The sequence below is a fragment of the Salmo salar genome, chromosome ssa01 (genome assembly GCF_905237065.1).
Source record: "Salmo salar chromosome ssa01, Ssal_v3.1, whole genome shotgun sequence".
Lineage (NCBI taxonomy): Eukaryota > Metazoa > Chordata > Actinopteri > Salmoniformes > Salmonidae > Salmo > Salmo salar.
In genome coordinates, this window is record NC_059442.1 from 88,581,913 (window position 1) to 88,595,016 (window position 13,104).

General features: G+C 41.9%; 1 protein-coding gene across 8 annotated transcripts in view; it reads left to right on the plus strand.

Annotated features, from left to right (window-relative positions):
• Positions 1–369: 369 nt before the first annotated feature.
• Positions 370–13,104, plus strand: part of LOC106609422 (trinucleotide repeat-containing gene 6B protein) — a 30,965-nt gene continuing 18,230 nt past the window's right edge. For 7 of the 8 annotated variants that reach the window (XM_014208241.2, XM_014208267.2, XM_014208246.2 and 4 more), the window contains exons 1-2: positions 370–755; positions 9,567–9,725. In XM_014208241.2, the coding sequence (XP_014063716.2) occupies positions 665–755; positions 9,567–9,725 (250 nt within the window). In that variant the 5' untranslated portion in view covers positions 370–664. The remainder of the gene's footprint in view (positions 756–9,566; positions 9,726–13,104) is intronic. The other variant, XM_045723974.1, reaches the window with a different exon arrangement.

Here is a 13,104-nt window from a genome sequence, read left to right on the forward strand (position 1 = left end):
AAGGAGGAGGTGGAGGTAACTCCGGTGGGGGAGACTCAGAAGTTGGTACGTGGGGTAGCTGGGAAGAGGGAGCCCCGAGGAGATCCTGGGGGGCAGGAGGTACGGGTGGGGGGGGCGGAGGAGGGGTGGGGGGGGAAATGGGATGCACCAAACCCCACCAGGGGCGTTGGGGTGGAGGTGGGAAGATGCACCCATCACCGATGCCAAACAGCCAGACGGCTTCTGTGAAAGGCGCCATGGCATCGCAGCAGCAGCAACAACAATCACAGCCCCAGCAGCCCCCACCGCAACAAGCGCTGGAACCGGGAGGAGGAGGAGGGGGCTGGGTGAGACAACCGGGCCCCCAGCACCAGAACCAAAGCAGCTCAGGCTGGACTGCTGGTCCCATCCCCAGTGGCCCTGGGGGAGAAGGGCCAGAGTCCAGCGGATGGGAGGAACCTTCACCGCAATTCATTAGCCGGAAGATGGACATTGACGATGGGACGTCGGCTTGGGGAGACCCCAGCCAGTTTAATAACAAGACTGTCAACCTGTGGGAGAAGAATGGCACTCCTGCTGGTCATCAGTCAGAAATGCAGGGCGACAAGGACAAGGACCACCGACCCAACAGCAGCAGGGGCCACCAGCTCTACAGCAGCCTGGACCTGGGAGGCAGCCCACTGGGATGGGAGGCAGGGACATCAACCCTGGGCCTGGGAGGCAGCCCACTGGGATGGGAGGCAGGGACATCAACCCTGGGAAAGCTCCAGGGATGGGTAAGAGACTAGCTGTTGGGCTAATGTGCTATACTTGATGATGATTCTGAGCTGTTCGTATTGATGTGTGAATACGAGATGTAGCCTATTACTTATCTTATAGACATGTGGAGTGGAAGGAAGGACTGATGTTAAATCCATAATTGATATACCTTTAAATCTATTTTCCTATAAATTTTTTGGTAACACTTTACCATAAGGTTCCATTTGTATAATTATGTTATTAATGATTATTTAATCATTTGTAAATGCATCAGAAATGGGGATTCAAATTTTGGTCAGTTTTGCTGCTGACTAACGGACCCTCATTAACTGGTTAACCTCTCTTGGGTATGTGGGACGTGACCGTCCCACCTGCGGGACACACTATTCAACAGCCAGTGAAATAGCAGGGTGCCAAATTCAAAACGACAAAAATCTCATAATTCAAATTTCTCAAACATACAAGTATTATATCCCATTTTAAAGATAAGATTCTCATTAATCCAACCACATTGTCCGATTTCAAAAAGGCATACGGCCAAAGCATAGCATTAGATTATGTTAGCACATCACCTTGACAAGAAAAACCACTCAGCCATTTTCCAAGCAAGGAGAGGCGTCACAAAAACCAGAAATACAGCTAAAATTAATCACTAACCTTTGATCTTCATCAGATGGCACTCATAGGACTTCATGTTACACAATACATGTATGTTTGCTCGATAAAGTTCATATTTACATCAAAAACCCCATTTTACATTGGCGCGTGATGTTCAGAAAATGTATTGCCTCCAAAATTTCCTGTGAATGAGCACATCAATTTACAAAAATACTCATCATAAACGTTGATCAACTTTACAACAGTTATTGAAAGAATTATAGATACACTTCTCCTTAATGTAACCGCTGTGTCAGATTTCAAAATAGCTTTACGGCGAAAGCACATTTTTTTTTCAATATTCTGAGTACAAAGCTCAGCCATCAAAGCAAGCTATACAGTTACCCGCCAAGTTCTGGAGTAAAGAAATGTCAAATAGTATTAAATCTTCACTTACCTTTTGATCTTCGTCGGAATGCACTCCCAGGACTCCCACTTCCACAAGAAATGTTTGTTTTGTTCGATAAACTCCATATTTATGTCCAAATACCTCCGTTTTGTTCGCGCGTTCAGTCGAGTTATCCAAATGCGCCATGCTTGTGCATTTTGTTGAGACGAAAAGTCCAAAAGGTTATACTACAGTTTGTAGAAACATGTCAAACAATGTATAGCATCAATCTTTAGGATTTTTTTATCATACATCTTCGATAATATTCCAACCGGACAAATCCTTTGTCTTCAGAAAGGAAAATGAAATCACCTCCCACTGACGGCCACGCGCATGAATGATCTAATGGCACTCAGCCAGACACCTGGTTGAAATGACTGTCATTCCCTTCCAGGTCACAGTAGAAGCCTGTAACAACGTTTTAAAGACTGTTGACATCTAGTGGAAGCCTTAGGAACTGCAAAATGACCCCTAAGTCACTGTAGTTTGAATAGGGAATCAATTAAACTACAAGCCTCAGATTTTCAACTTCCTGGTTGGATTTTTCTCAGGGTTTTGCCTGCCATACGAGTTCTGTTATACTCAGACATCATTCAAACAGTTTTAGAAACTTCAGAGTGTTTTCTATCCAAATCTACTAATAATATGCATATCCTACCTTCAGAGTCTGAGTAGCAGGCAGTTTAATTTGGGCAGGCCTTTCATCCGGAGGTGACACAGAAACCCATTTGGCTTGTTTTAGACAGATTTCGCCGCGAATCGAACCTCTCCCTTCGCCTTTTCCAGACATTTTTCATTAAGAGCTTAATGGAACGTTCAACAGTAGCAAGCATATCGTCTTACAGACAAAATGCTACAGCCTATGATTGAACATGCAACTCCTGTAATGAAGCTGCTAATAAAAAGTAATTTCCTGCAATTTAGAAACACCGTTCTAAACAGCGTACCTAATGTAAGCTGTTCCATATGTGACATCTGCGTTAGAAATGTAGCAAGATGGGGAATCTGTAACAACAACTAGGATGCGTTGCCAAGATGACAAGGATTGTGCCTTTGACTTCTGGACAATGAAAGAAAGTTGATATGAAAACCAATAGAACAGTTAAGAAATGCTGGTTAATGGCATCAGGAATTCTTTCTAAAATAATTGCCTCCATGTTTCTATGGATGGATTTTTGCAAGGCTACTTTGAAGCAAAGTAAGACATGCCTCATTATTTGAAGTAAAGTAAAAATGTTCAGCTTTCAAATAATAACTGCCTCAAGCTCACATTGCAAAGTGGTGGGTGACGCGCTGGTGTCATGCCTACTGTTGACTATAGCCTTATACTCAAATGGCAAATGAGAGGTGCACTTTAATTGAGAGTTGAGATTGAGAAATAGAAATAGCTCCCTTTTTTAATCGTGGTCGTCAACGTTTTTAACACATGATTGCATTTAGAATTGTTATTAGTTGCGAAATGACTGGGCTTACAAAAGCAGGTTGTACTCCAGTGAGGAGCTGCTCTGGCGCTGTCTGACAGGTGGTAGGCTACGCCGCTCCTCAAACTAGGCTCTGTATGCATGTGATAAATAAGATGCATGATGACTAACGGAAATACACACGTGGCAATTGAATTCCACCAAATTATGCAAATTAACCTATACGATAAGCATGACCGGTCAAATGTATTTTCGGCGGCTTGCCTATTAACGGTTAACTGTTAACATCCCTAATTATAAACCATTTAATAAACGGTCACATAGCATTGGTTAAAATAGTGCAATAACTGGTCAGTGTTTGCCAAATGTTGAGCCAATTATTTACTTCTAGTTATTAACCATTTTATAAATGCACTTATAAGACCTTATTTTCAATAGTTGCACATTTGACCAATACTTATTTTCCCACTTTTGGGTGTGCTGCATTGTTGCTCTGTCCCAGGAACAGAAGAGGTTGGTAATTTACATTTACATTTAAGTCATTTAGCAGACGCTCTTATCCAGAGCGACTTACAAATTGTAATCATGATGTGTCTTGAACCACCTTTGAAACCCTGATCCCTAGCCAAATTTTACATCCAGGATGTTATTCAATCATCATTCCTAACATATTACTGCTTACCAGATTATATTAACACACTTACCACATTTCTGTGATAGTCTCAAATATGGTGAACACCCTGGTGTGAAATGGTACCATTGCTTAGTGAAACAGTGGAGGAGGCATCCTGTCACAACTTTGAATGTTTTGGTCTTCATACCCACCATTCATTGATTGAAAATGTTTAAGGAAGTGTTGAATCTTCTCTTATATTTATTTTTATATATATATATATATCTTTTTTTGCCAAGTTTACTGACACTGGCCGTATTCAACAGGTGTTGAGCGTTCAGAAATTCGTTGGTTATTCTGCTCTCTTGCACATTTGGACGAGAGTGCTCTGAAATCGGAGTAGATAGCCAGAGCGAATTTACCAGCTACATCTATCGACAGTTGTCGCAGTAACATCTTAAACATTCTATTGAAATAGTTATTTGCATATTGGAGTCTCTTGTTTAGCCATCTAGCTAGCTAAACAATGAACCCCATAATCCCAACTCGTGTTTTTTTTAATTTGTTTATTTAACCTATATTTAACTAGGCTAACGTTAGCTTGCTAGCTAACAGAACACTAACTTGAAATGAAAAAGACCCGACGATTTGAAACTTGTAATACCGTAAAATATAGTTAGCTAGACTCTTACCCGTATACATGGATGGACACTTCTCCCTCTCTGTCGCAGATGCCATGGTTGTCCTATTTGCAATCAAACGCCAGAATTTTATCCTTAGGTATCATACTCTTTAATTCCACTGATTTCAAAACTGTCCTCCAGAAAGTGGAGAGCAACACTTATGCAGTTCTACCACGTGATATATTTAAAAAAAGCTGTGTTGGATTAACTACACATGCTGACCAGCTCATATTATAGACAGAGGCGTGCTACATGGCAGACTCATCTCTCAGCATGTCCAGCCCACTCATTATCTCAGCCAACCATGGCTAGATGGAAGGCTGCCAACTTTTTCAATGGCTAAGCCACTCAGCTCGTAATTTTAACAATTTTATTTGTATTCGTAGATGGCTTACAAGTTTGTTATTAAGGCACATGAAAGTTCACATGTTCAGGAAGGAATTCTTGCCAAAAAACGTGTTTTGATAAAAATAAAAGTTTACGTTCAAATGCCGCTCCTGTGAAGTAGTGAAGTGCGCATGCGCTTAGTTTACTGAAACAAGTCACATTTATTAATGCGTTTGGCCTACCAATATTTAACTTCTAAAAATATAGCTTAAATGTGGAAACCTTCTGGCCATTTATTAGTGAGTTGGAAACATAACAGCATATAATCTCAAACATGCAATACATAGTAAGAATAAAAATGTAATTTAATAGGATACATTGGGGTGAGAGATATTGGCAGTGACTCATATGTAGCCTATCATTGATATAGTGCTTAGCCTTACAAATTCAGATAAACAGGGGGTGTCTTTCTCCAATTTACAAGTCAGAATAGAAATTGACAATACAACATTGGGTCTCATGGTCCCCTTCTACAGTTGAAGTCGAAAGTTTACATACACCTTAGCCAAATACATTTAAACTCAGTTTTTCACAATTCCTGACATTTAATCCTAGTAAAAATTCCATGTCTTAGGTCAGTTAGGACCACCACTTTATTTTAAGAATGTGAAATGTCAGAATAATAGTAGAGAATTATTTATTTCAGCTTTTATTTATTTCATCACATTCCCAGTGGGTCAGAAGTTTACGTACACTTAATTAGTATTTGGTAGCATTGCCTTTAAATTGTTTAACTTGGGTCAAATGTTTCGGGTAGCCTTCCACAAGCTTCCCACAATAAGTTGGGTGAATTTTGGCCCATTCCTCCTGACAGAGCTGGTGTAACTGAGTCAGGTTTGTAGGCCTTCTTGCTCGCTCACACTTTTTCAATTCTGCCCACATTTTCTACAGGATTGAGGTCATGGGTTTTTGATGGCGTCTCCAATACCTTGACTTTAGTCCTTAAGCCATTTTGCCACAACTTTGGAAGTATGCTTGGGGTCATTGTCCATTTGGAAGACCCATTTGCGACCAAGCTTTAACTTCCTGACTGATGTCTTGATGTTGCTTCAATATATCCACATCATTTTCCTCCTCATGATGCCATCTATTTTGTGAAGTGCACCAGTCCCTCCTGCAGCAAAGCACCCCCACAACATGATGCTGCCATCCCTGGCTTCACGCTAGGGATGGTGTTCTAAGGATTGCAAGCCTCCCCCTTTTTCCTCCAAACATAATGATGGTCATTATGGCCAAACAGTTAAATATATTTTTTTCATCAGACCAGAGGACATTTCTCCAAAAGGTACCATCTTTGCCCCCATGTGCAGCTGCAAACCGTAGTCTGGATTTTTTTATGGCGGTTTTGGAGCAATGGCTTCTTCCTTGCTGAGCGGCCTTTCAGGTTATGTCGATATAGGACTCGTTTTACTGTGGATATAGATACTTTTGTACCTGTTTCCTCCAGCATCTTCACAAGTATGTTCATCTCTAGGAGACAATGCATCTCCTTCCTGAGCAGTATGACAGCTGCATGGTCCCATGGTGTTTATACTTGCGTGCTATTTTTTGTACAAATGAACGTGGTACCATCGGGCGTTTTGGAAATTTCTCCCAAGGATGAACCAGACTTGTGAAGGTCTACAATTTCTTTTTCTTCTGAGGTCTTGGCTGATTTATTTTGATTTTCCCGTGATGTCAAGCAAAGAGGCACTGAGTTTGAAGGTAGGCCTTGAAATGCATCCACAGGTACACCTACAATTGACTCAAATGATGTCAATTAGCCTATCAGAAGCTTCTAAAGCCATGACAGAATTTTCTGGAATTTTCCAAGCTGTTTAAAGGCACAGTCAACTTAGTGTATGTAAACTTCTTACTCACTGGAATTGTGATACAGTGAAATAATCTGTCTGTCTGTAAACAATTGTTGGAAAAATGACTTGTGTCATGCACAAAGTAAATGTCCTACCGACTTTCCTAAAACTATAGTTTAACAAGACATTTGTGGAGTGGTTGAAAAACGAGTTTTAATGACGTCCTAAGTGTATGTAAGGGAAGCCCCCCCCCTTGAAACGGACAAAAAAGAATGAACTTATTGGCACTGTACGAAACACATACACGATGTACAATACCACTCATTTGGATGCCGTTTCATTCAAAACATATTGCAAATGTCAAGTGTCACACAGCAAAAATCCAATAGATGGCGAGCGCGTTCCACCGTAAATTTTTCTTATTGCAAATGTAACAAGTCAAGACCCAAGTTAAAATTTTGAAAATATGAAAAGAAATTCTAAAACCTATCACCCCCTTAAAGTGCTTTCTGGACTGTTTTTCAAAGGTATTTTGACTTATTTTATTTTTTGGGCCAATTATACATGTATAAGAACTGTATGAACATACTATTTTCATTTTTTTATATATTTTTTTTAATTTAACTTGTCCATAAGGCAAATGTTTTGTCCATTTGCAGTATGATTTCATAGGAAGTCAAAAGTCGAAGTCAAAAGTCACTTATCTTTTTTTTGTTTTTTTGCCAAATGCCATAAATGTCCAAATGCAATATGAAAGTATTGAATGTGCCAAATCAGGATGTTTTGTCCATTTGCAATGTACGATCATAGGAAGTCGGTTTCCAAACCCGAAAGTCAGTTAACCATGTCCAAATGGCGTTTATACTGCCCAAATGATATATAGCCCTATGTTAACCTCCCTGGGCAAGGTGGGACGTTTGCGTACCACCTAGTCAACAGCCAGTGGAATCGGGTGGCGCGAAATACAAATACCTCAAAAATGCTATAACTTCAATTTCTCAAACATATGACTATTTTACACCATTTTAAAGACAAGTCTCTCATTAATCTAACCACATTGTCCAATTTCAAAAAGGCTTTACAGCGAAAGCAAAACATTAGATTATGTCAGGAGAGTACCCTGCCAAAAATAATCACACAGCCATTTTCAAAGCAAGCATATATGTCACAAAAACCAAAACCACAGCTAAATGCAGCACTAACCTTTGATCTTCATCAGATGACACTCCTAGGACATTATGTTATACAATACATGCATGTTTTGTTCAATCAAGTTCATATTTATATCAAAAACCAGCTTTTTACATTAGCATGTGATGTTCAGAACTAGCATACCCACCGCAAACTTCCGGTGAATTTACTTAATTACTCACAAAATACATAACAATTATTTTAAGAATTATAGATACAGAACTCCTTTATGCAATCGCGGTGTCAGATTTTAAAATAGCTTTTCGGCGAAAGCACATTTTGCAATATTCTGAGTAGATAGCCTGGCCATCACGGCTAGCTAATTTGACACCCACCAAGTTTGGCCCTCAGCAAACTCAGATTTACTATAAGAAAAATTGGATTAGCTTTGCTGTTCTTCGTCAGAATGCACTCCCAGGACTTCTACTTCAACAACAAATGTTGTTTTGGTTCCAAATAATCCATAGTTATATTCAAATACCTACGTTTTGTTCGTGCGTTCAGGTCAGTAACCCTTCGAAACAGCCCCTATGACACCATTTTAATGCACTTCCGGTTGACACAGGAAGCTGAAAGTGACATATCCTCCTTGGGGTAGGCTCTTATAGAATATTGAGTTTTTGACCTTAAATCCCAGAATAATGGTCTTAACTCAAAAAGCGTTGAGGCCTCGACTCCATCTTGTTCGGGGCCAACTGCCCATTATGCCAAACCTATGCTCACCAAGTTTCATCTTCGAAGTCTTTTCCGTTTAGGAGAAAAGGCCACGTTGTGATTGGTTATGTTTTGTACATTTGCAATATGATTACATTCGCCCTCTGGTGGTATTTTCCGGGACAATGGAAAAATGACCAAAATTTGAAATTTTTATCAAACGGAAACCGAATGTCCGAGAGACTTCGTTCGATGACTTCCCGGAAGATCTGGCCCCGGTGCACGGCCCGCCGCCATATTGCAAATGTACGGTCCCTTACTAGTCTAGTAACTAGCTGCGACCATTGAAAGTAAGGTTGCATAGGGCCTCCCGAGTGGCACAGCATCGCAGTGCTTGAGGCGTCACTACAGTCCCGGGTTCGATCCTGGCAGTCCCATCGGGTGGTGCACAATTGGCCCAGCGTTGTCCGGGTTAGGGGAGGGTTTGGCTCGGGGGGGCTTTACTCAGCTCACTGCGCTCTAGCGACTCCTTGTGGCGGGCCGGGTGACTCCTTGTGCAGGTTGACCTCGGTCGTCAGTTGAACTGTGTTTTCTCCGACACATTGGTGCAGCTGGCTTCTCGGTTAAGCGGGCGGGTGTTAAGAAACGCGGTTCATGTCGAGTCTTGTTGGGGAGCCTGTTGGGGAGTTGCAGCGATGAGACAAGATCGCAATTGGATATCATGAAAAAGGGGGTAAGATACAAAAAAAGGAACAATAATAATAATCTTCCATTTATGATACATAAGGGTTCGATATACGCATTTGTTAGTGCTTTTATAAATGGTTAATAGCTGGAGGTAAATAGTGGCTCACTATTTAGCAAGGACTGGCTATAGCACTACTATAACGTTTTATAATGCATTTACAAATGACTATAACCATTAACGTAAATATAAACCCTTTACAAATGGAACGTTACGATTTTTCATAAACCTATAGAGTACATAAATCAAACCAACCACTCACTGATGGATTGGTCCCATTGTTTTCCTGTGAGTAGCTCCATCGTCCGGCTGGGACGGTGGCTCTCCCTCAGACCCACCGGTGGACAACGGCACTGCAGCCTGGGGGAAACCCACTGAGACCCCCACTGGCTGGGAAGACCCTGGGAAGACCACCTCTGGCTGGGGAAACCCATCACCCAATCCCATCAAATCTGGTAAGGGAACTAACTACTGTAAATCCTCAAAGATATGATGATGGCTGATTATCTAACTGTAGGTACAGTGCATTCGGAAAGTATTCAGACCCTTTACTCAGTAATTTGGAGCACCTTTTGGCAGTGATTACTGCCTCGTGTCTTCTTGGGTATGACGCTACAAGCCTGGCACACCTGTATTTGGGGAGTTTCTCTCATTCTTCTCTGCAGATCCTCTCTTTCTCTGTCAGGTTGGATGGGGAGTGTCGCTGCACAGCTATTTTCAGGTCTCCCTAGAGATGTTCAATCAGGTTCAAGTTTGGGCTCTGGCTGGGTCACTCAAGGACATTTAGAGACTTGTCCAGAAGCCACTCCTGCGTTGTCTTGGCTGTGTGCTTAGGGTCGTTGTCCTGTTGGAAGGTGAACCTTCGCCCCAGTCTGAGATCCTGAGCACTCTAGAGCAGGTTTTCATAAAGCATCTCTCTCTGTACTTTGCTTCGTTCATCTTTCCATCTTTCCATTGCCGCTGAAAAACATTCCCACAGCATGATGCTGCCACCACCATGCTTCACCGTAGAGATGGTGCCAGGTTTCCTCCAGACGTGATCTTGGTATTCAGTCTTGGTTTTATCAGACCAGAGAATCTTGTTTCTCATGGTCTGAGACCATTAGGTTAGTTTTGGCACAATCCAAGTGGGCTGTCATGTGTCTTTTACTGAGGAGTGGCTTCCGTTTGGCCACTACCATAACGGCTTGATTGGTGGAGTGCTGAAGAGATGGTTGTCCTTCTGGTATGTTTTCCCATCTCCACAGAGGAATTCTGTAACTCTGTCAGTGACCATTGGGTTCTTGGTCACCTCCCTGACCAAGGCCCTTCTCCCCCGATTGCTGTTTCGCTTGGTGGCCAGCTCTATTAAGAGTCTTGGTGGTTCCAAACTTCTTCCATTTAAGAATGATCTTGTTCTTGAGGACCTTCAATGCTGTACAGGATTAAAATTGAATCCTACTACACCGGCTCTGACGCTCGTCGGATGTGGCAGGGCTTGAAAACTATTACAGACTACAAAAGGAAACCTGGACGCGAGCTGCCCAGTGACGCGAGCCTATCAGATGAGCTAAATGCCTTTTATGCTCGCTTTGAGTAAGCAACACTGAAGCATGCATGAGAGCACCCACTATTCCGGAAGACTGTGATAATGCTGACGGTAGCCGATGTGAGCAAGATATTCACAAAGCCGCAGGGCCAGGTGGTTTACCAGGACGTGTACTCAAATGTGTGGATCAACTGGCAAGTGTCTTAACTGACATTTTCGTCCTCTCCCTGACTGAGTCTGTAATACCTACATGTTTCAAGGAGCCCACCATAGTCCTTGTGCCCAAGGAAGATGAGTTAACCTGCCTAAATGATTACTGCCCCGTAGTACTCACGTAGGAAGCCATGAAAGGCTGATCATGGCTCAAATCAACAGCATCCTCCCTGATACCCTAGACCCACTCCAATTCGCATACCGCCCCAACAGATCCACAGATGATGCAATCTCAATCGCACTCTATACTGCCCTTTCCCACCTGAACAAAAGGAACACCTATGAGATTGCTATTTATTGACTACAGCGCAGCGTTCAACACCATAGTGGCCACAAAGCTCATCACTTAGCGAAGGTCCCTGGGACTAAACACATCCCTCTGCAACTGGATCCTTGACTTCCTGATGGGCCTCCCCCAGGTGGTAAGGGTAGGCAACCACATGCCAGCCACTCTGATGCTCAACACTGGGGCCCCTCAGGGGTGTGTACTTAGTCCCCTCCTGTACTCCCTGTTCACCATTGACTGTGTGGCCAAACACGACTCCAACACCAAGTTTGCTGATGACACAACAGTGGTAGGCCTGATCACCGACAACAGTGAGACAGCCTATATGGAGGTCAGAGAACTGGTGGTGTGGTGCCAGGACAACATCTCCTTCAATGTGAGCAAGACAAAGGAGCTGATCGTGGACTACAGGCAAAGGCGGGCCGAACAGGCCTCATTAACATCAACGGGGCTAGAGTTTCAAGTTCCTTGGTGTCCACGTCACCAACGATCTATCATGGTTCAAACTAGAGGTCGACCGATTAGGAATTTTCAACGCCGATACTGACTATTGGCGGACCAAAAAAAAGCCCATACCGATTTAATCGGCCAATGTGTGTGTGTGTGTGTGTAATAAATGACAATTACAACAATACTGAATGAACAATCAACACTTTTAAACAATTTTTTTTACTTAATATAATACATAAAATCAATTTAGTCTCAAATAAATAACGAAACATGTTCAATTTGGTTTAAATAATGCAAAAACAGTGTTGGAGAAGAAAGTAAAAGTGCAAGATGTGCCATGTAAAAAAAGCTAATGTTTAAGTTCCTTGCTCAGAACATGAGAACATATGAAAGCTGGTGGTTCCTTTTTAACATGAGTGAAACACGCCAGTGAAATAGCAGGGCGCCAAATTCAAACAAATCTGATAATTAAAATTCCTCAAACATTCAAGTATTATACACCATTTTAAAGATGCACTTCTCGTTAATCCAACCACAGTGTCCGATTTCGAAAAGGCTTTACGTTGAAAGCACACCATGCGATTATGTTAGGTCAGCGCCTAGCCACATAAACCATACAGCCATTTTACAAGGAAGGAGAGGTTTCACAAAAGTCAGAAAGAGCGTTAAAATTAATCACTAACCTTTGATCTTCATCTGGTGGCACTCCCAGGACTCCATGTTAGACAAATGTTTGTTTTGTTCGATAAAGTTAATCTTTATGTCCAAAAACCTCATTTGAAATTGCCGTGTTATGTTCAGAAATGCATTGTCTCAACAAACATCCGGTGAAAATGCAGAGAGCCACATCGAATTACAGAAATACTCATCATAAACATTGACATAAGATACAAGTGTTATGCATACGATTTAAGATGCACTTCTTGTTAATCCAGCCGCTGTGTCCGATTTCAAAAAGGCTTTACGGCTAAAGCACACCATGCGATTGTTAGGTCAGCGCCTAGCCACAGAGAACCATACAGCCATTTTCCAACCAAGGAGAGGTGTCAGAAATAGCATTACACTTAATCACTTACCTTTGATCTTTATCTGATGGCACTCCCAGGTATCCATGTTAGACAATAAATGTTTGTTTTGTTCGATAAAGTTAATCTTTATGTCCAAATACCTCCGTTTTGTTCGCGTTTAGTCCAGTAATCCAAATGCACAAAGCGCAGGCACAAAGTCTAGACAAAGTCAAAGTTCCATTTGAGTTTGTAGAAACATGTCAAACGATGTTTCTAATCAATCCTTGGTGTTTTTATCATAAATATTCAATAATGTTTCAACCGGACAATACTGTTTTCATTAGAAAGGA